Raw genomic sequence first — 25,942 nt, 5'->3', positions numbered from 1 at the left:
TCTCACAGTAATGAAGCTATAAATCCAAGATCAAGATGTCAGCAGGTTTGGTTTCTCTTAAGACTTCTCTTCTTGGCCTGCTGATGGCCACTTTCTTTTTGTGTCCTCCTATACGGTCTTTCTCTGTGCACAGGCACCCCTGGTAGCTCCCTGAACATTTGTTCTTTTTTTTTAAATTTCATTGTTTTTAGAGAGAAGCGTGGAGACAGAAAACAAAAAAGAGAGAGAGAGAGAGAAACATCAATGTAAGAGAGAAACACCAATTGTCTGCCTCCTGTATGCACCCCAAATGGGGATCAAACCTGAAACCCAGGTATGTGCCCTGTTCAGGAATTGAACCCACAGCCTTTTGGTATATGGGATGATGCTCCAACCAACTAAGCCACACAGCCAGGGCTCAAATTTGTTCTTTTAAAGACAGAGTCAGGTTTGATTAGGTCCCACCCTAACAGCCTCATTTTAACTTAATCACTCCTTTAAAGGCTCTGTCTCCAAATATAGTCATATTCTGAGGTTATGGGAATTAGGGTTTCAACATACGAGTTTTGAGAACACAATTCGGCCTAAAACACACCTTTAGACTTGATTGTCACCAATTCATAAACCATCTTAATCTCAGATTCTAGGATCCCACTTCTTAATCACAGAATTTTATCTTTCCAGTTCTTTCTCTACTACATACAATCTACAAATCCAACCCCCTTTTTACTGTTCCTCAGGTTCTCTCATGTTCTTAATCAGATTAAGTCCTGCTGTCTGTCATAATAAATACTCTCTTAAATATATTCTTGAGTCCTTCAGCCCTCTCTCTTCATGATACTTGCCTGGCAAAGTACCCAATCCTGGATGATTCCTGCCTTCTCGCTACTCTGCTCACACTTCTGCCTCTGGACTTCGCTAGGAAGAACACTCAACCGTGCTTCCCAGTCTCACTATAAATTCACGACCTCAATCAAGTGGGCCCTCAGAGCCTGCTAGCCTTCCTGCCACATTTCTTAAGCAACTGTTTCATACCTTCTTTCCTCTCTAAAACTCTAAAACCCTCTCCCCATCCTCTCTCTCTCTCTGCTGATAAACTTTTGTTGTGTTTCACTGAGCAAGCAGAGCAAGCAGAAGTTCCCACTACCTCCAACCCCTTATGCCTGTCTTCCCTTCTGTTACTAAGACTGAACTGCCTATGCTGCTGGGGCTAACTCCTCCATCTGTGCTCTCGCTCCCACCCAGCCCCTCCTCATTTACTCAGGACACTCACTGTTCCAGCCACTCTGCTCTCTCTCTCTTGGATTGTCAATCCCCACCTCCCTGACCCACACCCCAACAAAAACATTGCTATCAGTATACAAACATGCTATGTTTTCCATCAAACGTTTCCCCTTGACTCCCACTTTCCCTCCAGCTAATTCCTCTGCTCTCTTTTATAGCAAAACTCTCCAAAAACATTACTTCTTTCTGTCTCTAATCTCTCTCTTTCCTTTCCCTCATGAACCCACGAGCCTCTCAGATCCACCCCGCCCCTACAGCTCCTCTAATTAAGGTCATAGACGTGCTTCACATTGTAAATCCAGTAGCCCATTGTCAGCTTTCCCGTAGGACCTGCTCGATAGGCAGTGCTTGACTCAGTTAATCACTTCTTCCTCAACTACAAACTTGACTTCCAGGACAAGCTCCTGGTGTTTCTTCCTACTCACAGGCCACTTCTTGGACCCCTCACTTCCCCAAACACAATTCATTGGACTGCCTAGGATTTAGTCTTCAAACCACTTTTCTCTCTATACTCATTCCCATAGTGTTTCATGGCTTTAAATGCCATTTATAGGCTGGCAACTCTCATATACTCCTCCCCAGACTGCTTCCTTGAACTTCACATTTGTGTATCCAAATGCTTAACTGGCATGACCATTTGGATTTCTGATATGTTATCTCAAAACTGAGGGTGCCTGAAACTGACCACCTCATCTTGCCCTTCCCAAACCTGCTCGACCTGCTCTTTCGCTCATTTCAGTTAGTGATAACTTCACCTTTCCATTTGCTCAGGTCCCAAACCACATAGCCGTCTTTGACTCCTCTCTTCTTACATTCAGTCTGACCTGTCACCACATACTTGGCTCTAACTTCAAAATGTATACACAGTGCAGCCTTTCCTCACCACCTCTGCTACTGCCTTGAGGTCTGATCCCTTATCTTCTGTGGTAAGACTGGATTGTGGAAATGGCTTCCAAACTAATCTCCCTTCTTTCACACCTACCCTCCACAACCTATTCACAGCACAACAGCTAGAGTGAGCTTTCAGCATGTCACGTCACTTTTCTACTCAAAACTAACCTCAGATATTACTGTTCTTCCCTCCCGCACTTGGCTCCAGCCACAGTGGCCTCCTTGCTGTGGCTTACTTCTACTTCTGGGTGTTGGCACACTTGCTCCTCTCTCTGCCTGTAATGCTTTCCCTCAAGTTCTCTCTCAAGTGAGCATGGCTCACACCCTCCACTTCCTTCAGATCTTTGCTCTTTTCACCTTCTCAGTGACATCTTCCCTAACCACCCTGTTTGAAATAACATCCATATCCTTGTTCTCTGGCACTCTTAGTTCTCATTTCCCAATTTATTTTAGCCACACTTACTAGTACCTGGTAAACTATATGTTTTACTTATGCACCTTTTTATTGTTAGTCTTCTCTATAGTAGACTGTAAGCTCTATGAGGGCCAGGATTTTGGACTGTCTTGCTCAGTGATCGCTCCTCAGCTCTAAGAACAGTGCCTGGCACCTAAGAGGCACTCAATAAATATCCATCCAAAAATGTTATTGCTCTCCCTATCTTTCCAAGGGCTCTAGTAAACATGATTGTAGGTTGCTTCTATATCCCTGGGGGGAAATTTTTAATGATGAGACTTTGTTGATGCACTTTGCTTAAAAACACTAAAGGAAAAATTTCCTTTCATCAGGGGGTGCCAAGAAACCCTTTTGGAACCTGTCGGAGTGTAAGACTGCTAGTTTCTAGGTTTGTTTGATTTGTATCTAAAAGTGGCTCCAAGTATCTCAATTTTTTAAAAAAAGTATAAGTATAATACAACTTAAAAGTATTTACATAAAAATGTTTTTTATTCTCTTGAATTAAAAGTATGTATGTTATATAGTATTGATATTTTTGGAGTACAATAACAAATTAAATATAAATATTTCTGGGATCAAGTTTTTAAGTGTTGATAAAGAACTCGTTGGGTCTGAGAGGAATAATGAGAAGACTTTACTTCTAATCTCTGTACTATTTTGATCATTATGTTACTATAATTGCTCTTTTAAAAAAATAATAATAATTCTTACCTGAGAAGATGCCCATTGATTTTAGAGAGGGGAAAGGAGGGAGGGGGAGAGAGAGAGAAAGAGAAACGTCAATGTGAGAGAGAAATATTGATCTCTTGTATGCCCTGACCAGCGATCAAACCTGCAGCCTAGGTGTGTGCCCTGACCAGTAATTAAACCCGCAGCCTTTCAGTATACGGGGCAATGCTTCCAACCGACTGAGCCACAACAGCCAGGGCTACAACTGCTCTTTTTGTTATTAATAATGACTCCCATTCATTGCCCACTTCTTCTATATCACTGGACACTGCATAATAATCTCATTTAACTGCACAGATAATCTCATTTAATTCTCACATTATCCTTGTAGGGGAGGTGCCATGTTTTATTCCCATTTCACAGCTGAGACTTAAGAAAGTTAAGTCAAGCATGGTCTGAGGTTCTGACGTTACCAAAAAAGCTGGCAACAAGGTCGGGCAATCTTTGAATTCTTTACAACCCCTGCCTACATCATCTCTAATGTTGGTGCTAAGATTCCTTCCCTTAATCCGCTTCTCATATCATCATAATTAAAAGAGATCTGTAGCTCTTTAAACTTAGGGCAATAATTTAGAAGGAAGAATTCTTAAACCCTTGTTTTAAATTTATTACTCATATTGTCTTTTTTTTAATCATTTTTTTTACCCAACTTCTTTCACTTCCTTTTCCTAAGAAGGAGGAAAGCTATGAATTTATTCCTGTTATTATTTTTCAGAGAGGTAGAGAAAATAGACATGAACTCCTGGAAGGAAAGCTGTACTGTTGTAACAACAAACTCAGCCACTGTGATATCTTGTTTTTCTCACCCACCAGCCTGGCTGTCCCTTTCTCTGTCCTTTCTGTGCCCCCTGCAGTTCAAACAACGCACGGTGAAGAGGGAGTCCCAATGAAGAATAGTGGATGAAAGAGATATACAAAGGCAGGCTATTTGAGCAAACACACCACATACTACGCTCTAGTATAAGTTCTCTTGGTAGGTTTTTCTTTAACCCCCTTCCACTGTTAGATGAAATTTGCCAGACTCAGTGCCAACCCCAACCCTGACTTCCTTCTTAAAACGTGCTCAGGGTTAAGTCTGTAGCACTCTAGTCCAGAGGAAAATGACTTATTTTAAAAGCAGTGAAAACACTGCATTCCTTTGGCACAGGATGAAGAGCAGCCCAGCTCTTCAGTCGTGGGTCATTGTCCATTGTTCTCCAAACAGTCAACCACTATTTCACACAGAGAGATTGTGGGCTGCAGTTCCGAGTCCTGGGCTCCTCATGAATGTGAAGTAAAGGGCTCTGACCCAGAAAGTGGTAGGTAATTTTTTTTTTAAAAGGACAGGTAGGATGAAAAACAGGCTTAATGTAAATTAACACTCTTGTAATCTCCTGCAGGTTCCGAGCAGGGTGAAATGGGGTCTCGGAAATGTGGAAGCTGCCTAAGTGGTCTGCTGATTCCGCTTGCACTCTGGAGTATAATTGTGAATATATTATTGTATTTTCCAAATGGGCAAACCTCCTATGCATCCAGCAATAAACTCACCAACTACGTGTGGTATTTCGAAGGAATCTGTTTCTCAGGTATCATGGTAAGTGTGACTTTAGAGACTTGTGATCACAAAAAGGAGATTTCTTAACTAAGAATTTTTTTGTCCCTAATAAAAATAATAAATAATGATACAATTATCCTACTAATTCTGGGTTTGAGCTTTGGAAGATGGGTGGGCATAGAGAGGCAGGCAGTCCCTTAGGGCTTGGAGCGTAGTTTTGGTTTTTGGTAAGCTGCTTGTTTATGTAGCTTTGGCAATGCAGGAAATTAGTCCTAATGAAAGCTCGTGAGACTCTTTCTTGCCTGTAGAAGTATTATGTTCTCATGAACTCTGTGTCAATTTAAGTTATTTAATCTGCAGTGGCATTGCTCTTCCAGAACAGGTTTTCCACCTGCACTCACAATTTCTCCAGCTTCGTATTAAGACAGCATGGGAAACACAGAGACTGGGAGATTCAGACAAATTTGCATTGAAAACTAAGCTCTGTCATTTGTGCCATGAGACCTTGAGCAAGTGACTCAGTGTCTTTGAGCCACAGTGTTTTCATTTGGAAAGTGGAAATAACATTTACTTCTCTGGTAATTGGGATTAAATAAAATCTCATGGATGAATCACTCAGTACAGAGACTGGCTTGTAGTGGGTACCACTGACTACTGTGATTATAAGTACTTACTGAAAGCTCATAGCATCATTAAATAGTGCAACATTATACCCCTAATAATGGCGGCATTTTTGAAAGTTAAATCAAATTGTGCACAGTAAGAATTCATGAATGTTTTCCTGATGACTTTTCTTTAAAAAGTAATAATAAGTCAGCAGGCATTGTGCTATGCTCTGAATATGTAAAATAAATCAAGAGCAAATTAAAAAAAGTAAATCATTTTGGCAACTCAGAGGAAAAGACACTTTTCCTGGCCATATCATTGCAAAAAAATACATTGTATACTGTAAGCTTATTATGCCACCAATAACTAAAAGAAAACTTATTATAATCTATTTCTATATCCTTGTGAGTGGTTTAATTATTATAATACTTGAATAGTTATGTTGGAAAACAGTTTTATTTTGTTACTGTTTGCATATTAAATTAGTAAACTTTAAAATATTAATGCTCAAAGCTGTTGAAGCTGCTATGTGATAGGTATATAACAAATTGTGGTGATGGTCCCATACATAAATGCAAACTTTTGGAGATTTTAAAATGATACTTTAAGAGCTACAAGAATGCTCCGTCTTCTGAGTCAGTCATCCTACATCTGATCATTCATTCTGAGGAAATAACCCGCAATGAGGAAAGAGACGTACACACAGACGTTTGTGGCAGCATTATAGTGGTATTATAATGGCAAATAATTAGAAGCATCATGGCATAGAAGTAGCCAAATAAACTGTGTTACATTCACTCTATATGATGATGAAAATTATAATGATGAAGATCTAATAACATGGAAAATGAACCTTATTCTGTACGTGGGAAAAAAGTTACAACAAAATTGTGAATTTTTTCGATTGCAACTGTGTAAAATATACACAGGTGAGAAAACACTGGGATACATACATAAAAACAAGTGAGGGTGGTGGAGTTATGGGTAATTTTCCTCTCTTATTTTTGAGTCCCCTGTATTGCAGTTATATTTTACAACAAAAAAAAGAAAGAAGTTTCTCTTTCAACACAGGCTATGCTTGTGTTTTTCTTTTGGCACAGGATCCGGGACCTGGGTCTTGTTTCTACCAATATTATAGTGAAGCTGATCACTGTGTCTGGTTTACTATGCCTTATCTCATTGACTCCCTCAATATGTAATTGCAGTAAATGGATGAGTTGCAAGTCATGACTGGGTTAAAATCTATTAAAATCAGTGATAACTAATGGTTTTGAAAGAAGGGGAATATAGGAGTCTTTTCCTCATATTTATGTAAAATTTACAACTGGGGTAAGAAACTCTTCTCTATTTTTCATTGTCTAAGATCTTTGAAAAATATTATTGTTACTGCATCAGATCCTTTTAAGAGAAAAGAGAGAATTATAGATAAACAATTAAACTGTTTGATAAGTAAGTAATGACTGAAGGAATTTGGAAATTGAAAATGTTGACTGCAAACAGTAAAAAAACAATGAACTTAGCTTCAAGGTTCAGTACAGAACAGTGGGAGTGAAGGATAGCTGGGGAATTTGCCAGAAGCAATACACACTCCTTAACTGCCCCATACAGAAATTATAAAAATCAAGAAATTCCTGTCCTTCCAGAACAAAAAAAGGGGTCAGGGTCGGGAGTATAAAATACATTGACTTCTTCCAGTTTATTGGCTTGAATGCATGGGGGAATTGACTTACTTACTTTTGAATTAAGAGCTACAGTTTCAGATTCACCATGCCTCTCACCTCCAATCCCAGACAGCAGTACATGCAAAGAGGCTGGCAAACTGCAAAGTCTGTGAATGGCTTTCCCTTGTATTTTACAAATGGGTCAGTGAGAAAGGTAGGTTTGCTGCCCAGGTGGCATTCCCATGTCCATACCATTTACTCCTCTTCAATTGTTAGCTTTTGGTAACTGATCAACTCTAATAATAGCTAACATATATCAATCACTTACTATGGATCAAGCACTATATCAAAATTTAACATACATTACTTCATAATACCCTAATAACACCATTTTTTTAGGAAGGACTTTTGAGTTCACAGTTGGAAGTTGGCAGAGCTGGGATTCTTCCCCAGATCCACCCGACCCAGAATCTACACTCTGAATCATTGTGCCCTGTTATAAGCACGACTGTAAACTCGTCTCTCATTTCTGACGGTTTTTCTCTTCCCTGCTGTAGATGCTTATAGTTGCAGCAGTTCTTCTTGTTCTGGAGAGTGATAACAACTCTAAATGTTGCCAGAGTGAAAACTGCAGCAAAAAATACATGGTAAGAGCAATAGTTTTTTTTGAAGGTGGTTGAGGGGGCTGTGGCTTTCCTTCCTCTTACTTAGAAACACAAAAATATTAACATTATGCTACTCTCATCATGATCTTTTTAGTACAGAGCCCAAGAGTTTACTCCAAAAAGAGTCTTGCATTTTATTTATAGTCTTTCCTTCACCTTTGTTCTGCTGCTGTTCTTCCAGAAATACAGGATTGAAAGGCACACGAAATTAGAAAATAATACTACCTTCTTCTAACTGGGTTTCTGTGAGTAATTTTTCTTCTTCTTAACAACTTTATCCATTAAAAGAGTACAATTCTATGAATTTTGACAGTGCACACACCCATGAAACCACCATCGCAATCAAGATAGAACATTTTTATCACCCCCAAAAGACTAATCTTTGATCTGTTTTTTGTCCTTATAGATGGATTTATATTTTGCATCAATAGAATAATACAGTATTTGTCTTTTGTATCTGGCTTGTTTCGTTCAGTATGATTTTGGATTCATCTGTGTTGTTGGTAATAGGCAATGTACATTTCTAAATTAGAACCATAAAAATAATTAAAATAGAATTAAGAGAAAATAATGTATTCAGATTTTCTAAGCCCATGCTGAACAAGGATGAGCTGGGCTGCTACACTTCCATCAGTATTCATCTCCTCCTCCTCATCGTCATTGCTCATGCATATTTGCATAGCTCTTCATAATTTATATTGATGCAGTGAATTAGATCATCCCTGCTCCTATTTTATAAATGAGCCCCCATGGCTCAAAAAGAGCATGTGATTTATTAACGAGGAGGAGCTTTCCCACAGGTCTGGTAGGCATCCTTTACAGCAGTTTCACACCTTGGCTGCACATTGCAATCATGTAGGCGTTTGGAGGTGAAATCCCAGCCCCAGAATCCCTGACTCAGTTGGTTTGAGGCACAACCAGATTTTAATGCATAGCCATGATGCTTTTTTTAAACTAATGCCTTTGTAAAATTAAATTAGTTGCTTAATTTAGCACTGTGCCCTTGATGAAGAATTGAAAAATTAAATACACTCTTGCGTGTTTGCGCGTCCGCGCACGTGTGTTTTCTTAACCAACTGACTCAAATATATATCCCCCAGTAGCTACTGGTGGTATACTTATGGAAAAAATTTCACAATTGCCTAGGTAAAGGAATGGATTTAGGTAAATTTAAGCTATGAAACTCAGGAAATTTCTAGAAAACAAGTGCATGTGCCAGTAAAAAATCAATGTGTTCAATTTGCCTTAACTCGGTAGTAGCATCTCCAGCACAAATGGATCCTATAAATAGGCTGGAGTCTGAACAGAGTCTTATCATCAACATTGAGTGACATGACTGCCATCTGAATGGGAAAGCAGGAGGAAGGCAGAGAGCTTGGCCCTTTCAAGGCAGGCTCTAGAATAGAAAGCCCAGCTCATGTGTCCCTAGGAGCCAACTATCTGATGGAAATGAGTGGTTGGTAGGCATTACAGCAAAATTGCCATTTAAGGAGGAAAGAGAGCTGCTACTCTAGTCCAGCCAATTCTTACCATGACAAAATTTGGCAATGATTCTGTTTTTAATAAAAAGTAGAAATATGAATTTTTACCTAAAACCTCTCAACTACAAAATGTTGGCAATGAATTCTCATTTAAATTAAATAAAGTACACCTCACAGGCCAAATCTGAGTCTGTATCAATTTGTAACTTCTGAACCTCCAGAATGGAAATTGAAGTCACCCAAGATTCACTTTTTAGGGGGCAAAGTTGTCCTTGACCTTCTTAAGGGCCCCTGGCTGGGTCTGAAAAATCAAACTGGCATGAGACAGACTAACAAGAAAAAATATATACATTTTATTAAATTTTTATATGTACATGGTATTTTTCATAAAAGAATAAAGACCTAAAGAAGTAACCAGAGCATCAGGCTTTTATATCACCCAAGGACATTTTTTTCTGTTGCTTGTTAGAGAAAGAGAGACGAGAGAAACATCAACATGAGAAAGAAACATCAATGGGAGAGGGAAACCACATTTGCCTTTCTTATGCACCCCAAAAGAGGGTTGAACACCTTTTGGCGCATGGGAGGATGCTCCAACCAACTGAGCCACCCAGCCAGGGTTATACCCTTTGGATAAAGAAACAAATATGGGAAGAATTGTCAAGGCAAAAGGGCTTGGACTAGTAAATGGTTAAGAATATGTAGGAAGATAAGGGTTAGTTTAATAAGGTTTGTTTATACAGATTTCTCAGCCCAAAGTCCCTGTCTCTGGTGATATGAATGTCTTCCTTCCCGCTGGCACAGGGAGGGTACCTTTCACATGGGAGTTATATGACTTGTTTCAGGAAAGAAAGTTCTAGGGTGTAGGGGAGCACTGGTCAGAGTGACCTTCCTACTTTTGCCACTATTTCACACTTCCTTAGCTTAAAATATTCAATTTTCCAAAATACCATATTTGGGGGTACCATTTCCTGAATCCTATCTGAAACTTCCCCCAAGAAGTCTCATAGTCCACAAACTCAGAAAATGTTCCCATTTCCCATTGAAGCAGTATCTCAGTCTGGGGCATTTCGATGGAAGAGCAAAGGTTAATGGTTAGAGCAACTATAAGCTCTGTTTTTAAGTCCAGAGAGCAGTCAATTAAGAAGATTTCTACATGTTGGACTCCAACCATCTTCAGATAGAATAGTGACAGGCAATAGTGATCTGACAGATTCTCCTGGTTTGTAGTTGAATGTCCCTGGGAAGTTATCAGGTGTTCAGGTAAACTAACTGAGTAGCACACACAACAACAGGCATGAATATTGTCTAAAAGTCAGGATGGGATAAAATTGGGAGCTTTAATTTGTGGAGTTGCATCCAGATTTTGGAGGAAACTGTAAAAACTTAGGATCCAGTCCAGTTTACAGGTTGATAAGCAAACCTCAAAAACGATGAACTGGACCAGAATACGATCTCTGCAAAGGGTTGTTTATAGTTTTCTAATAAAACATTTTTAATAATCACCCCCATTTCTATCAGAGATAATCAAAATAAGACTAATTTCTCTGCAAAATAGCCCTAAACTTGTTCCCAATTTTATCTCGTCCTGACTTTGAATCAGTGAGAACTAAAACTGCCCTTTCCTGAAGTCCTACAAGCTAAAGTTGGACAACTTGATATAAACTTCAAAGAAATCACCACAATAGTCTCATTAAATTTGACCTTGTTATTTTGTAAGTGCAGCAATAATAGTGATGATTATGTAGTCTCTTTTAAAATTTGCTTACTGGACCTTTTCATAACTCAGATTAGACTTAAAAGTTTCTCAAGGCTAAGAAGCCAAGTTAAGGACTTGTCATTTGACTTTCCCTGCAATACCTATAGATTCAGGTTAATTTCTTTCCCCTGAAAGTCTCCAAAATATCCTGAGCTTCCTGGACTTATCAGGAAGTGACCTTCCTTCCTCACCTGGTAAGTAAATCTGCTGGGAAGCCTGTAAACAAGGTACCAGGCTAGTTTTGCCAAGGGTCTTCATTTGGCTGCATAAAGTCAAACTTAGTTTCTTAAAGATGTCTGGAAATATTTGATTCTAAACATATTCTTAAATAGGGCATTCCAGTCAAAGTCTTTGTAATATATCCAATGTTTCCAATTGTGTCCATTATAAGGAGAATGGATATTGTCCCTTATTGAACTTCTATAAATAACTATATCGCCATGAAAATTAAAAAAAAATCACTAAGAGTTTCCTAATTCTGGAGGAATCAAGTTGGGAGAAAAGTAATTGCTTCATCTTTATTCACAAAGGTATACTTTACCAAATTGCTGTATGTCTTAGATAGCTTAAGAAAAAATCTGGAAAACAAAATATTAAGAATCTAGCAGTGTTTTTTTAAAGTTTTTTATTGTATTTTTCCATTACCATTTGTTCCCCTTATACCCTCCTCCTCCCCACAATTACCACTGTTGTCCATGTACATGAGTTCATTTTCCATTTTGCTCAATCTCTCCGACCCTTAACTTCCCACCCCCAATAGGTGTCATCCTGCTCTCTTATCTATGAGTCTGTCTCTATTTTGCTTGTTAGTTCAGGTTGTTCATTAGATTCCACATATAAGTGAGACCATATGGTATTTTGTCTTCTATGACTGACTTATTTCACTTAGCAAAATGCTCTCCAAGTCTATCCATGCTGTCACAAATGATATAATTTTCATCTTTTTTTTTACAGGTGAGTAATATTTCATTGTATAAAAGTCCCATAGTTGTTTTATGCACTCATATACTGATGGACACTGGGCTGCTTCCATATTTTGGTGATTGTAAATAATGCTGCAATGAACATAGTGGTGTTTATGTTGTTTTGAATTGGTGTTTTGTTTCTTTAAATATATTACCAGAAATGGGATCACTGATTCAAAATGCAGTTCCATTGTTAATTTTTTGAGGTATCTCCATACTGCTTTCCACAGTAGCAGAACCAATATGCATTCCCACCAGCAATGCAAAACAGTTCACTTTTCTCCACATCCTTGCCAGCACTTGTTGTTTGTTGATTTATTCATGATAGCCATTCTGAGTAGTGTGAGGTGATATCTCATTGTGGTTTTAATTTGCATATCTCTAATGATTAGTGACATTGAGCATCTTTTCATATATCTATGGCCATCTGTATGTCCTCTTTGGAGGCATGTCTATTCAGGTCCTTTGCTCATTTTTTAATTGGATAATTTGTTTTTTATGGTGTTGAGTTTTATAAGTTTTTAAATAAATTTTGGATATTAATCCCTTATCAGATGTATCAGCAAATATGTTCTCCAATTCTATGGGTTTTCTGTTTATTTTGTTGATGGTTTCCTTTGCTGTGCAAAAGCTTTTTAGTTTGTTATGGTCCTATTTGTTTATTCTTTCTTTTGTTTTCTTTGAGGAGATATATCAGATAAAATATTGCTATGAGCAATGTCTGAGATTTTACTGCTTATGTTTTCTTTTAGGACTTTTTGGGCTTGGGTCTAAGATTTAAGTCTTTCCTCCATTTTGAATTTATTCTTATTTGTGACATAAAAAGGTAGTCTAGTTTCATTTTTCTACACATATCTGTCCAATTTTCCCAACACCATTTATTGGATAAACTATCTTTAAGCCACTGTAGGTGTTTGCTTCTTCTGTCAAATATTAATTGACTATAAAGGTGTGGGTTTATTTATGGGTTATTTATTTGGTCCACTGATCTATGTGTCTTTTTTTATCCCAGTGCCATGCTGTTTTGATTAGTTAGGATATATACTATAGTATAGTTTGATATTAGGTAACATGATTCCTCCAACTTTGTTCCTTTTTCTCAGAATCACTGTTGCTATTCAGGGCCTTTTGTTGTTCCACATAAACTTTTGAAATATTCTAGTTCTGTGAAATGCATCATTGGAATCTTGGTAGGAATTGCATTGACTTTATAGATTTTGGGAATTAGGAACATTTTAATGATGTCAATTCTTCCAATCCATGAACACGGCAGTATGTGCTTCCACTTATTTGTATCTTTTTCAATTTCTTTCTTCAGTGTCTTATAAATTTCTGTATACAGTTCTTTTATATCCTTGGTTAGGTTTGTTCCTAGGTATTTTATTCTTTTTGAAGGAATTATGAATGTGATTGCTTTTTAAATTTCCCTTTCTGTTAGTTTGTTATTGGCATATAAAAATGCAACTGATTTCCGAATATTAATTTTCTATCCTGCTATTTTGCTGAACTCATTTAACAGTTCCAGTATTTTCTTAGTGGAATCTTTGGGGTTCTCTGTGTACAGTATCATGTCATTGGCAAATAAAGACAGTTCTACTTCTTCCTTTCCAATTTGGATGCCTTTATTTTATATATATATTGCAATGGCTAGGACTTCCAGTGCTATGTTGAATAAGATGAGTGAAAGTGGACATCCCTGTCTTGTTCTGATCTTAAGGGGAATGTTTATCATTTTAGCCCATTGAGTGTGCTGTGGGCAGTGGTTTTGTCACATATGGCCTTTATTATGTTTAGGTATGTCCCCTCTATTCCAACTTTGCTGAGAGTTTTTTATCATAAATCGTGCTAGACTTCATCAAAAGGTTGTTTCGCATCTATTGATATGGTCGTGTGGTTTTTATCCTTCATTTTGTTTATGTGGTGAATCACAGTTATAGATTTGCAACTGTTGTACCAACATTGCATTCCTGTAATAAATCCCACTTGATCATGGTATATGACCAGTTTGATATATTGCTATATTCAGTTTGCTAATATTCTGTTGAGGATTTTAGCATCTATGTTCTTACTTTGAAGAAGTAACTACAAAGATTAAGTTTAGGTTAATGAGCTGGTTTACACCAATTTCTTGGTCCCAAATTTCCTGTCACTGGTGAAATGTCTTCCTTCTTCCATGGGGTTGGGTGGGAGGCGGAATCTGTATGGGAGTTTTATTATCTGTTTCAGAAAAGAGAGTGGGTGGGGGGTCAGAGTAATTCACCTCAACTTGAAATGGTCTGCACATGGAATCTTGCTTCTACAGTTTCTTAAACTCCTTCAGTTTAAGATATTCATTATGCCAAAGTTCTGGATTTTAGTGTAGTATAACCTGAACTCCATTAGCTTCTTGGTTGCTATTCATTCCTCCATGGAGTCTCACTTCTGCCAAAATTCTGGGGGCTATTCTGCCTGGAAAACAATTATTGGCCAAATAAAGGCACTCGAAATAATAGGCAATATTTTAATTTTACTTGACACTTTTCAAATAAGTTTTATATCCATTGTATCCTTGAACTTTGCAAACAGCCTTGTTATGTGGGTGCTATAATTATCTACGTAGTCTACATTTCACAGAAAATGAAACTGTGATTCAGAGAGATTCATATTCTCACTTTATTTTGATGCTTACCTTGATTTGCAATAGTATCTAACACTAATTATATTGTAATGTATGTGTGTACATACCTGTATACTATGCTGTGGTTGCCAGTTTCCCCAAACAAATGAATTATTCGCTGCTCTTCCCAATGAACTTTTTAAGAATACATTTGGTAAACGGGTAACTCAATCTTTTCAAAACACTCTTCTTCCTTGTTCAAAGATGGCATTGGTAAATTGGTAAATTTTGTTTACACAGTGTAACTAGCCATAGTTGACTGTAAAAAACAAAAATAGTAGCTCTGTTTATCACATCCCACGATGGGGCAAACCCTATTACTATCAATATGAGAAATGTAACTTGAAAGAGCTTTTAATCATATGGGAGATATCACAGAAATAATATCAGACAGGAGAAAAGCAGAATTGTTCTTTTGTTTTTAAAATATATTTTTATAATTTTCCATAGTAAACATGTTATAATCAGTAAAATAATTTTAAAACAAGAAATATAGGTAATTCTTGTTCCTAAAATCACAGGTTTGTTGTTCTCCCTTTTTTCTGGTCTCAGCTTTTGAATTTATCATCAATTGGCTACTGCATGTTTTTGTTTGACTGTCCTATGCTCACTTAAAATAAACACTTCTAAGACTAAATTTTTCTCCTAAACCAAACTACCCTTCTTGGTATCCCTATTCCTGTCTCCTTTTCATCCAACTCTCAAAATCTGGATTTTTTTTAAAGTCCAACTTCAGCTACTCATTTGCTCCTTTATGTCTTTTTTTCCCCAGTGCACAGCTTTGTCACTTGAACTTAAGTTGTCTCCAAGTGGAATCCTTATTCTTGGGCTTTCATTTCTAGCCGGCATGACATCAGTGTTAGAGAACTCTTCCAAAATCATGTATTGGTTTATATCACATTTGTGCTGAAAACCCAGCTACATGATTTGTCAGAAAAAGAACTTATTCAGGTTGAGGACAACATCAATTCAAGATGACCTTGGGACATCTCTGCCAGAAAGCAACAAAATGTTCAAAGAATGATAAGGACATGTCAGAGGGTACAGAAATTGACTTTGAATAGATGTTCCACTAGCCATATTTGAACCACCTCAGCATCTAAAACAATAATAGTTATGAGTTATAACACATTGAATTAGAATATTTATGAGTCTACAATAATACAGAAAGAGAGATACAGTGGAGAAAGAAATGGGAAGTGGAAGTTCTTCTGTTCAGAAAAATGATAACTTACAAATGCAGAAGAAATGATGATAGATTAGAAAAGCAGCACATTGCAACCAATTATTATGATAATGGGTGGCCAATGGATATGAGGATCGTCAGTGGATGCTAAATTCATCCATTGAAATGTGTTTAGGGAACAAGATATGACACAGTTTCAAAGTACTACCTCACAAATTATTTGCTATTTCAAAGTGGAAAATGTACATGTATAGATCTGAAGGAAAACCTCAACCAAGACCTCAAACTTAGCATCACCAATAACAGTGATAGGCCCACAATGTACTCACACCAACCACGTGTTCTTACGAACATGTTCAACCCAAGTCCAGTGTGGAGGAAACAATCAGAAAAGCCCAGAATGTAGAGCATTCTACAAGACAACTAGCTGGGATTCTTCAAAAATAATTTAATATACTGAAAAACAAAAAGACAGTAAAATTAGAGTAGATTAAAAGAAAATAAAGAGATATAATTTTGTGTATAAACCTTCATTGGCATCCGTATGAAAAAGTAAAACACAGCTACAGAAGAGCAGAATGTCTTTATTCTTAGAAGATATGAGCTGATGCATGTAGGGGTGAGAAATCAGAATGTCTTTCAGATAGATATTTGAACCCCTCTTCGATCAAACCAATCCACTTACTCTCACAACTCTTCTTGTGCTTATTTGCCTGTGAACATTGCTCATTTTCTCTGTCTAAATTAAAACACCATCCTCTACTCAATCCCATCCTTACTTAAATATAATAGAACCACCTGATATTTTCCTCATAGTCTTATATGTGAAGATATTAAAGTATCATCTACATAAGAGAAAAGCAGGGACCATAGGTTATGATTCGTAGAGAATACCCTACCTAAAAAATAACATCTTCAATAAATAAGTATATACTGATTGATCACATCCATTCAATGCATTATATATGAGGTGATCATTATTTTAATATCAAAATTCCAGAAAAAAGAAAGATATTTAGTAAATTAACTAATTCTTTCTATGGAATGCCAAACAAAAAGTCATTTAAAAACTTATTTTTAAGATTAGGTGAGTTTGGGTTAAATGTTCCCAATTTTATCTGAACATTTGGTATTACATAGAGTACAGTGGCCTTAGATGAGTAGGGAAAGTACCTATCTAATCATTTATTCACAATATCCCCTGGTCTCATTCTATGGCACTAACCTCCTTCTGTGTTTAATTTAGACACTGCTGTCAATTATCTTTTCTGCCCTTGGAATTGCTTTCTCTGGATACTGCCTGGCCATATCAGCTTTGGGCCTTGTCCAAGGCCCATACTGCCGCACCCTCAATGGCTGGGAATATGCCTTTGAAGGCACTGCAGGACGGTAAGGAATAGTTCCCCAAATCAAGGAGGTGAGAAAAACCTGACTGCATGTTCTTGCTCATTTTCCGTGCAGCTAATTTAGTGCAGAATTTTTCTATTTGTTTACTAATCTCCAGATCAATATGTTCCTGTACAGATCTCTGTTTAGATATTTTTTTCCTCCAGTCTTGTAATGCCATGTGCATTCACTGTTTTGAGGCTGTCATGGAGATATCCAAATGAAAGATGTGTTTCTCCCATACCTGAGAACAGGGCTTCATGGTTATTATGGTCTGGCAACTGCTGGAGCCTGGGACTTGAGTGGTCCTGGGAAGTCAGTCTTATTTTGTGATCAGATTGGACATGTTGTATATTACAGATATATAAGGGCTCAACTGAGAGAGAATTGCAGTTCCCTTGGAAAGTGCCACCCAGGGCTGTACCAGCAGGGGCTACACAGAGATGGAACTAGGCAGGGCAAGTAACAATGCACAGTCTAAGATCTAGAAACATGCAGCAGTTTGTAGAAGGAGCCAGGAGCTCATCTAGCATGCACTGAAGAAGAATCTTAAAAGCTGCTCGAAGGCTGGAATGGTAGCTCACTCAGGTGTTGAGAGACCCAATCCTAGATCACAGAATGCCTCACACTGGCATCGTGCTGGGCTTTTTAGCCTACCAGCATCTATAGAGGAAGTGAAAAGGCAACAGGGCCCAGACAGAGATACAGGAGAGGGCCATTGAACCCCCCTGTCTCATCCTGTGCTCAGAATTCTAATGGAATAAAATGAGAGGGTGTCTGTACCATTTCCTTGGGAAGTTACAGTTTTCTTCTCAACTCCTATGACTAGCTTTATTGTTCAAGACCCACATCTATTTGAGGTCTTAGAGGCTCACCTAGACCTGGATGGCAGAGTTGGTTCTGAGCACCTTCATTCTGAAGATTCCACAAGGTGCTATGTACAGAGCTCTCCTCAGGTCAGGAGAACCTAGAAACCAACCCCAGGCCTTTCTGAACACATGGATGAAATAGTCCTGTGGGATTAAAGGCCTTCAGGAAATGGGATCCTAATGTAGAAAGTCCCACTCAGTGCAAAAACATCCTTTTTTATGTCTTTAGCCCCTGAACTTTTCCCCACCCCAAAACCAAAGAAGCCTCCCCTTACTATGTGAGACTCTCAGGCTGGCTGCTTGCCTCTCCATTGTTCCATTAAAGTTGCCCTTGATATTTGCCTTCACCCATTTCTAGCTTCTGTACTCCTTGCAGATCCTGCTGGTGTGCTTATGATTCTCCACGGTTTACAAGACTAAATAGTACCATAGACTGGGAGAAAAATAGAAACCCTGCAAGTTCTCTTGTTTTAAAGTGTTGGATGATCTGTGCAGAGCATGTATTAACGACAGTCTGGAATTTGAAGAGGTTAGCTTCCCTGGTGACTGAGAACGAGTTAGGAGTGTAAGGGCACATGAAATAGGTCTAAGGAAATTCTAACAAAAAATTAGATCTGCACCGTGATTTACAGGTTCCAGGGCATTTTTACATAACTCTCAACAAGAAGTCACAATAACCTTAGGGTTATATATTTTAAGCTCATTGTCCAGATAAGAGTCTAGAGGTCAGAGTTTGAATGTCCCTTGCCCAAGATCCTACAGATATGGGAGTTCTGACTCCATATTCAGTGTTTGTTACCTCTTGAGACCTAAGGGCCATTGGCAATACCAAGAAATTCTCAAAGGGCCTCTGGGTGTCCTGGAGCATAGAGAGTAGGAAAGAGAGTTAAAGGAAGGGAATAAAAAAGAAATGGGATGGAGAGAGAAAAACAAAGAGAAGAGAGAGGTCATGGGGCGGTGGTAGTCACAAAAATGCAGAATTCACCCCTTTCTGCCACAGGCATTAATGCCCAGAGCCACTTGTCTGGTGCCCAGGTTGCCTGAATTACCATTTTAAGAAAAATTGTCTTACTATTGACAATATATTTAGAGAAAATTCTGCCCTATCAATAGGTTTGATTGTTTTTGTTTGGGGATATTTTTTTAATAAAACTAGTTTTCCATTTTGATTTAGTTGAACAGAGAGAATGTCGTCCTTAGAAGAAGTGCTAATGGTCACGGTAGACCTGGAAGTGAGCAAATGTCAGTCAAGTTGATTCAGTGTGGCTTTAAAATTATCTTGGAAGTAGTTTACTTCTCACAATTCTGTGCTAAAGTAGACTGATCAAAACTTATGCATTCCCACCCCACAATCTAAATCATCTTAAGAGCTCCAGGACAGCAACATTCTATAAAAGCATTCCTTACACTCTGGATCCCAGACCAGCAGCCTCACCATCACCTGGGAGCTTAGAAAAGCAAAGTCTCAAGCCTCATCTAGAGATTCTGAATCAAAAACTCTGCAGTGAGGCTCAGCAATCTGCATTTTCACAAACCCCCCACAATCCTGATGTATGCTCGAGTTTGGGAATCGTTGTTCTAAAGGGCTTTGGGACACAGTCTAGGAATATCTAGCAGAATTTCTTTGTTACTTTGCCACCTGTGTGATTTCACATCCAGAGCAAGCTCAGCCCTGTCCCTCACAGCCCAGGGTAACTTCTGGGCTTCCAAAGAATGGACAGTTTTACCTCTCTTGGAATTGACATATGCTGCCTTTCTTTGCTGTTAAACTGTTCAGTATATGTCTTGCTTCTTGATTGAATTAGAATATCTGTGTGGCAGGCACCATGTTTACAATAGGCACAACCTGGTGTTATGCATACCATATGTTCAATATATGTACTGAATGATTTTTTTAATGAATGAATATTTAACATTATGTATTTTAATCATATGTATTTGTGTCCCAGACATATAAATAACTGTAACCTTCATCCTTGGACCAAGTATGTAGACTTGGCCTTGTTGGGCCTTGTTGACCATCTCCCTCCTCTTTCTCAGTTTCCTTATAGATTCCAGCATATGGATTCAGTGTCTTGAACCTGCACATGTAGTGGAGTGGAACATCATTTTGTTCTCCATTCTCATAGCACTCAGTGGGCTTCAGGTGATTGTCTGCCTCATCAGAGTAGTCATTCAGTTGTCCAAGATACTGTGTGGAACTTACTCAGTCATCATCCAGGTAACAGACCCCACTGGCACCTGTACCTCTTCCATTTTACCCCTACTGCCCAGGATTCAATGAGTTTTGTTAAAAGGCTTTTAGAATTCCATCATTTCCTTTCCATTCCTACTGCCCTCATCTTTACTCAACCTCTAAGACCTCTACTTTTTCCCAATATTCCAATGTGTCTGTTGGTTTGTCTATATGGATCAAATCAACGGAATAGTAAAATCTGAACTCCATGCTGTGTGATGAGAACAGCCCAGTGTTTTCAGTGAGCAACATCTCAGTGCTCTGTGTAGCTTTAACCCAGAGCTCAAATAAATATATGTGTTTATTGAGAATTTTCCTGTTCATAAAATTATCAAGGGCTCACAACTTCACCCTATTTTTTTGAAAGACGTTACATTTAGCTAATAATCTTTCCTTGTACTGATTCATTAGTGAGTGGTTTTTAAGAACTGAAACATGTCTTTATCTGTTGGAACTATCTCTGCACCATCTGCTGAAATATTAATGTTGATTCAGTTATGTTTGAAACTACTAAACCTATCCAGCAAATCCAGGGTGAAGAGAAATCATAATTGAGATATCTTGTGTCTTTGTTTACCAACATATATTAGATAATTCCTTTCATACTGGTATCAAATAGGTATTTTCCTAGTCCATCATGTTTTGAATATGAACTATAAGTTTAAATTGCTACCTGGATTATGAATCATTAATCAAGTCTAATTTACCACTTTACTCATTTTGGTTTTCCTTTTTTTATAGCCTGGAATCATTTGAATAAGGACAAGAACGTTTTCCATTATCAAGTTATGGTCATCTATCAAAGTCTCATATTTAGAGTTCAGGGCAGTATTTAAATGATGTTTTCTCCATTTGGTGTTTTTTATAACCATTTGTGAAACTTACAGTCCTCCCTGGAGGTGCAAATTATGCCACACTTTCATTTAGAATTTTTTTAAGCAATATATGTCAAGATCTTTAGAAATGTTTATTCACTTTGATTAAACAAGTACATTTCTAATAATCTATACTCTGAAAATAAATAAGAATACAAGATGAAACTTTATGCAAATGTATATATTGCAACATTATTTAATAATCTGGAAAATTAGAAATACCAAAAAATTTTAAGGTTATGGGAAAGATTAAATAAGTTGTGGTACACTAATTGTAATATATGGTCATTACAAATAATGTTTTAAAGATTATGAATAGTGGTATGTGAAATAGCACATTACAAGTTTATGTTTACAGTATAAGCATAACCATCTAAAACAAGTAAACAAACAAAATACCTAATAATCAAAACACAGGAAAAAAACTAAGTCTAGAAGTGTTTACACAAAATGTCAACTGTGATTGATTTGTCATAGGTGACCCTTCTTCCTACATTTCTCTATTTTTCCAAGTTTTTTATTTGTTTTATTGTCAAAATACTGTTTAAAAATTCATATATTTACTATTAAAAATTCTATTTTCCAACCTTTAAACAAGCCTGTGCTTTTTCCAACCTTGAGTACCTGTGTCATAGAATAACACTTCAATCAATGTTCAATGAGGAAAGTAGTGAGCAAGATAAGCCAAAAAAATTTATATAAATTTATATAGCCTAACTGAGTTTTTGGCTTTATTTTCTCACTCCTGGTGATGAGTGTGGTGGGCTACAAGACATAGCCATGAAATAAGGAGCAGTTGAGGACATGTTCAATAGGTTAGACAAAGTTACCATTGACCAGTTGTTATTGTAATTGTCAGGGGGAGTTATCACTACCTGTATTTATTTTTTACAAGCATATTAAGCAAAGCACTGATAATTTTCCTACCTATGCTTACCATGACTTCCTTGAGAATAGCAGCCATGTCTTATATTTTCCCATCACCCATTGGGCCTGCCATAAAGTGAGCATACTAGACACTCAATGTTTTATACTCAAATCAGGCCCTTCTGCTCATTGTGCCTGCTCTGTTCAGTAGCTGTCTCCATCATAAGCCCACTGGGCCTTAACCCTTCTGCCACTTCCCCATCATTCTCCTCTATGGACGCTGTCAACAATGCTCTGCCAACACATTCTCTGTGCCAAAGCCGGGCAGTCATAGTTAGCAGTCTGGAGAATGCCCCCCTCTTTGGTGCCTGCTCAGCCTGCTGCCTTTGTTAAGAGAAGCTGCCCAGCCCACAACCTTTGCTGAAGTGAACATCTTAAAAGCAAGCCATGTGAGTACCACATTACCCCCATGCCCTGGATCCAGATGACAGAACTGGGACCAGTACTCAAGCCATGGGCAGCCTATTGTCACCCTAGTGGCCCCTTGCTTAGCCAAGAGTAAAACATATCCAAACAAGATTAGCAGTCATTCTTGTTTGAGAATTTGAACTAGGAAGCCAAGAATGAAACAATCCAGGCACATTGTCAGAAAAATAATTAAAGGAGAAGGAAGGAAGCCAACATACAGAATATCTGATTACTCTACAAAGTCTACAAGCTCATATGTCCAGTAGCCTCTTTCTTCAGTTCTTACAGTTCTTATCCTCTTGTAAATAGACTTCTGGCAGGTCAACCCCCCTGGTTTGTCAGACATATTCAGACTGTCTCAACCATGTTTAGATTCATGTGGTACCTTACACTGAGTAGGCCGTGGATAGATGTCAGCTAAATAACTCCACCACAGAATTGGAAACATGTAGAAAAATAGGGTCACCGTCAAACGAAATACAGTATATCTATCAGTAATTTAAATATAAACACAGCCACTCAAAAATTTAGTATTTAAAGAGAATATGCCAATGATGCAATTTTAAGTAAAAGAGCTCAATACAGATATATATGTGCAGCTTGAGCCCAATTTTTTTAAGCAACCGTGTAATTATAAGTAGACATGTGCAAATCTTCAGATACACAGGAAAAACAGTGAAAAAAATACCTCAATGTTGACAGTTAATAATTAGCACCTAATAATGAGATTTCTTTACATTTTTCTATATTTTAAAAATCTTCCTTTGAAAATGTATTACTTGAATAATTAGGAAAAAATAAATATTTAAAAAGTAAATATCCTCTCATCTTTTCTATAAAATTCATTTAAGGAGCTTAAATTTGGAAAGAACTAGACATGTCATGTGAGTGTGGCAGCTCTTTTTCTTAACGTGTATAGAAGGAACTCTTTCCATTTTCTAATTTTCAGAGAGACTGCGAATTGCCAGCTAATCCCAATTGAGAATGATTTCTATTTTATACAATATGCTCTTCTTTTTATTTATTATTTCTCTCATTTTCCTTGCTTCTATCTCATTGTACTTTTCCTGACTTCTTAAACTGAATGCCTAGCTTATTAATTTTCAACCTTTCTTTATTTTTAATAAGCTTTAAGACTATGCATTTGTTACTTAGCTAACATCAAAAAAATTTTTAATGTGTTTTTCTCATTATTCAGTTATAAATATTTTCTACTTTTCTTTATGATTTATGAGTTTTCATAGGTGTTTCAAAATTCCCAAATATATGTTTTTGTTATATTTTTATGATTTATAACTTAATTGAATTGTGATCAAAGAATGTGGTATATATAATACTGATACTTTGAACATTTTTAATACTTTTTATGGCTAATATTTGTAAATGTTCTATGTACAATTATGTTTCCTTGAAATGCTGGGTGTAAGCTTCTATATGCATCCATTATATCAAGTTGTTAAATTTGTTGTTTAGATCTTCACTACTTTCCTTTTTGGTTTTTTGCTTGATCTAGGCTTTCTATGAGGATTAACTACCTGTATACACACACACACATACATATACATATACATATACATATACATATACATACACACAGGTACATATATAATCTCAGACAACAGTGTTTGGCACATGGATGGGATTTATTTATCAATCCTATAACATGGTGATATTCAAAGATATATTCTGGAGTCAAATTACTAAGATTCAAATCTGAGCTCTGCCTGATTAGCTGTGTTATCCTTGTCAAGTTTACTTAACCTCTCTGTGCCTAAGTTTCCACATCTGTAAAATAGGAACAATAGTAGAGTTGCTGTGAAGATTACGAGTTAGCACTTATAAAACTCTTAGGAGCAGGGAGACTTAAAATCTGAACCCAGGTTCAGTTGGAGAAGATTTGGGGTGGCCGAGACCTAGAAATGTCACAAGTACAACAGAAAGGGAAGAAGATGATGGAGGAAGGTCATAGAGTCAGAAGTCTGGGGAGAGAAAGAAGGCAAAGGTAAGTGGTAGGCATTTCTAGACCAGATAAAGTGTAAGAGAGGCCAACACCTCCTTTTGTCACATGCTTGGAGACTGTGAACCTAATAGCCATCACACTCAGGTTCCTAAAACTCCAGCCTCTGGCCGGTACACTTACATTCACTGAAAAACCATAGGCACAGGGCCAATTCAAGGTTACTGTTATGAAAACCACAGCCTCTTATATTCAGAAAGATTCCTGCCAGCTCTGCTTTCTGCTGTGAGATGAAGCTGAGAATTAAGGACAAGATTCTAGTCCTGGAAGAACTGGGATATCAGATGCAAATAAGGAGTCAAGTTTGAATGTGTGTAATTGGGCAGGAGGTACCCTCCGAGCTGGAACCTCTCTCTAGGGAGGCTGACCAGTGAAAGAGGAAAAACTTAAATGCTTCCCATGATAGCCTAAATAGCAGGCTCCCCAGATGTCCATGTCTTAATCCCTAGAGCCTGTGACTATGTTACCTTAAAATGAACTCTGCAGCTGTAATTAACTTAAGTTTCTTAAAATTGGAAGAATATCCTGGTTTATGCAGGTGAGTCTAATTAATTACAAAGGGTTATTATAATAGGGAGGTGCCCTGGCCAGGTTGCTTAGTTGCTTGAAGTGTTGTCCCATACACCAAAAGTCTGAGGGTTTAATTCCCGGTCAGGGCACGTGTGAGAGGCAACTGATCGATGCTTCTTTCTTACATCAACGTTTCTCTCTCACTCCCTCTCTCTCCCTTCCTCTTTCTCTAAAATCAATATCCCTGGGTGAGGATGAAAAAAAGGGGAAGGCAAGAGTATCAGACTGAAAGAGAAGAAGTAAGAACAGAAGCAGAAATCAGAGAGGAGAGAAGCTGCTAGACTGCTGGCTTTGAAGATGGAGGAAGTGTAGGCAGCCAGGAGAGCTGGATGAGTCAAGGAAACGGATGCTTGCCTAGAACCCCCAGAATCAACTCTGTCCTCCCAAAATCTTGATTGTATCCAGTAAAACTGATTTTGAACTTTTGCTTCCCAGAACTGTAAGGTAATAAATTTGTGTTGTTTTATTTACTAAGTCTGTGATTATTTGTCACAGTAACAATAGGAAATTAATATAGTCATAGTCTGAATTCCTCAACAAATGGCTTACCCAGTTCACCCAACAATGAAGTTCAGATTCAATAAGTCCTACACACATACACACTGTTTCCAACCAGCTCTTTCATCCATTCATTATCATGAGCAGATAGACAAGGATTCTCAGACATCTGATAAAAGCTTTCTTACACAAAGAATACAGACCAAAACAAATTCAAATAGAGGCCAATTTGGAGGGAGAAATGTGGAGAAAACTTTTTAAAAATCATTAATTCCATGGAAAAATAAAAGATTCTGTTTTCATGAA

General features: G+C 37.6%; 1 protein-coding gene across 1 annotated transcript; it reads left to right on the top strand.

Moving 5' to 3' along the window:
• The first annotated feature begins 4,479 nt into the window (after positions 1-4,479).
• Positions 4,480-25,577, top strand: TM4SF18 (transmembrane 4 L six family member 18). Its single transcript, XM_024556291.3, has 6 exons — positions 4,480-4,635; positions 4,717-4,910; positions 7,696-7,785; positions 17,097-17,239; positions 20,146-20,326; positions 21,083-25,577. Exons 2-6 carry the CDS (start codon positions 4,734-4,736, stop codon positions 21,095-21,097), a joined length of 606 nt encoding a protein of 201 aa, XP_024412059.2. The 5' UTR covers positions 4,480-4,635; positions 4,717-4,733; the 3' UTR covers positions 21,098-25,577.
• Positions 25,578-25,942: the final 365 nt, after the last annotated feature.

This window comes from Desmodus rotundus, chromosome 2 (assembly GCF_022682495.2).
Source record: "Desmodus rotundus isolate HL8 chromosome 2, HLdesRot8A.1, whole genome shotgun sequence".
Classification (NCBI taxonomy): domain Eukaryota; kingdom Metazoa; phylum Chordata; class Mammalia; order Chiroptera; family Phyllostomidae; genus Desmodus; species Desmodus rotundus.
Note: the sequence above shows the minus strand (reverse complement) of the source record. Positions and strands in the feature narration are given on the sequence as shown.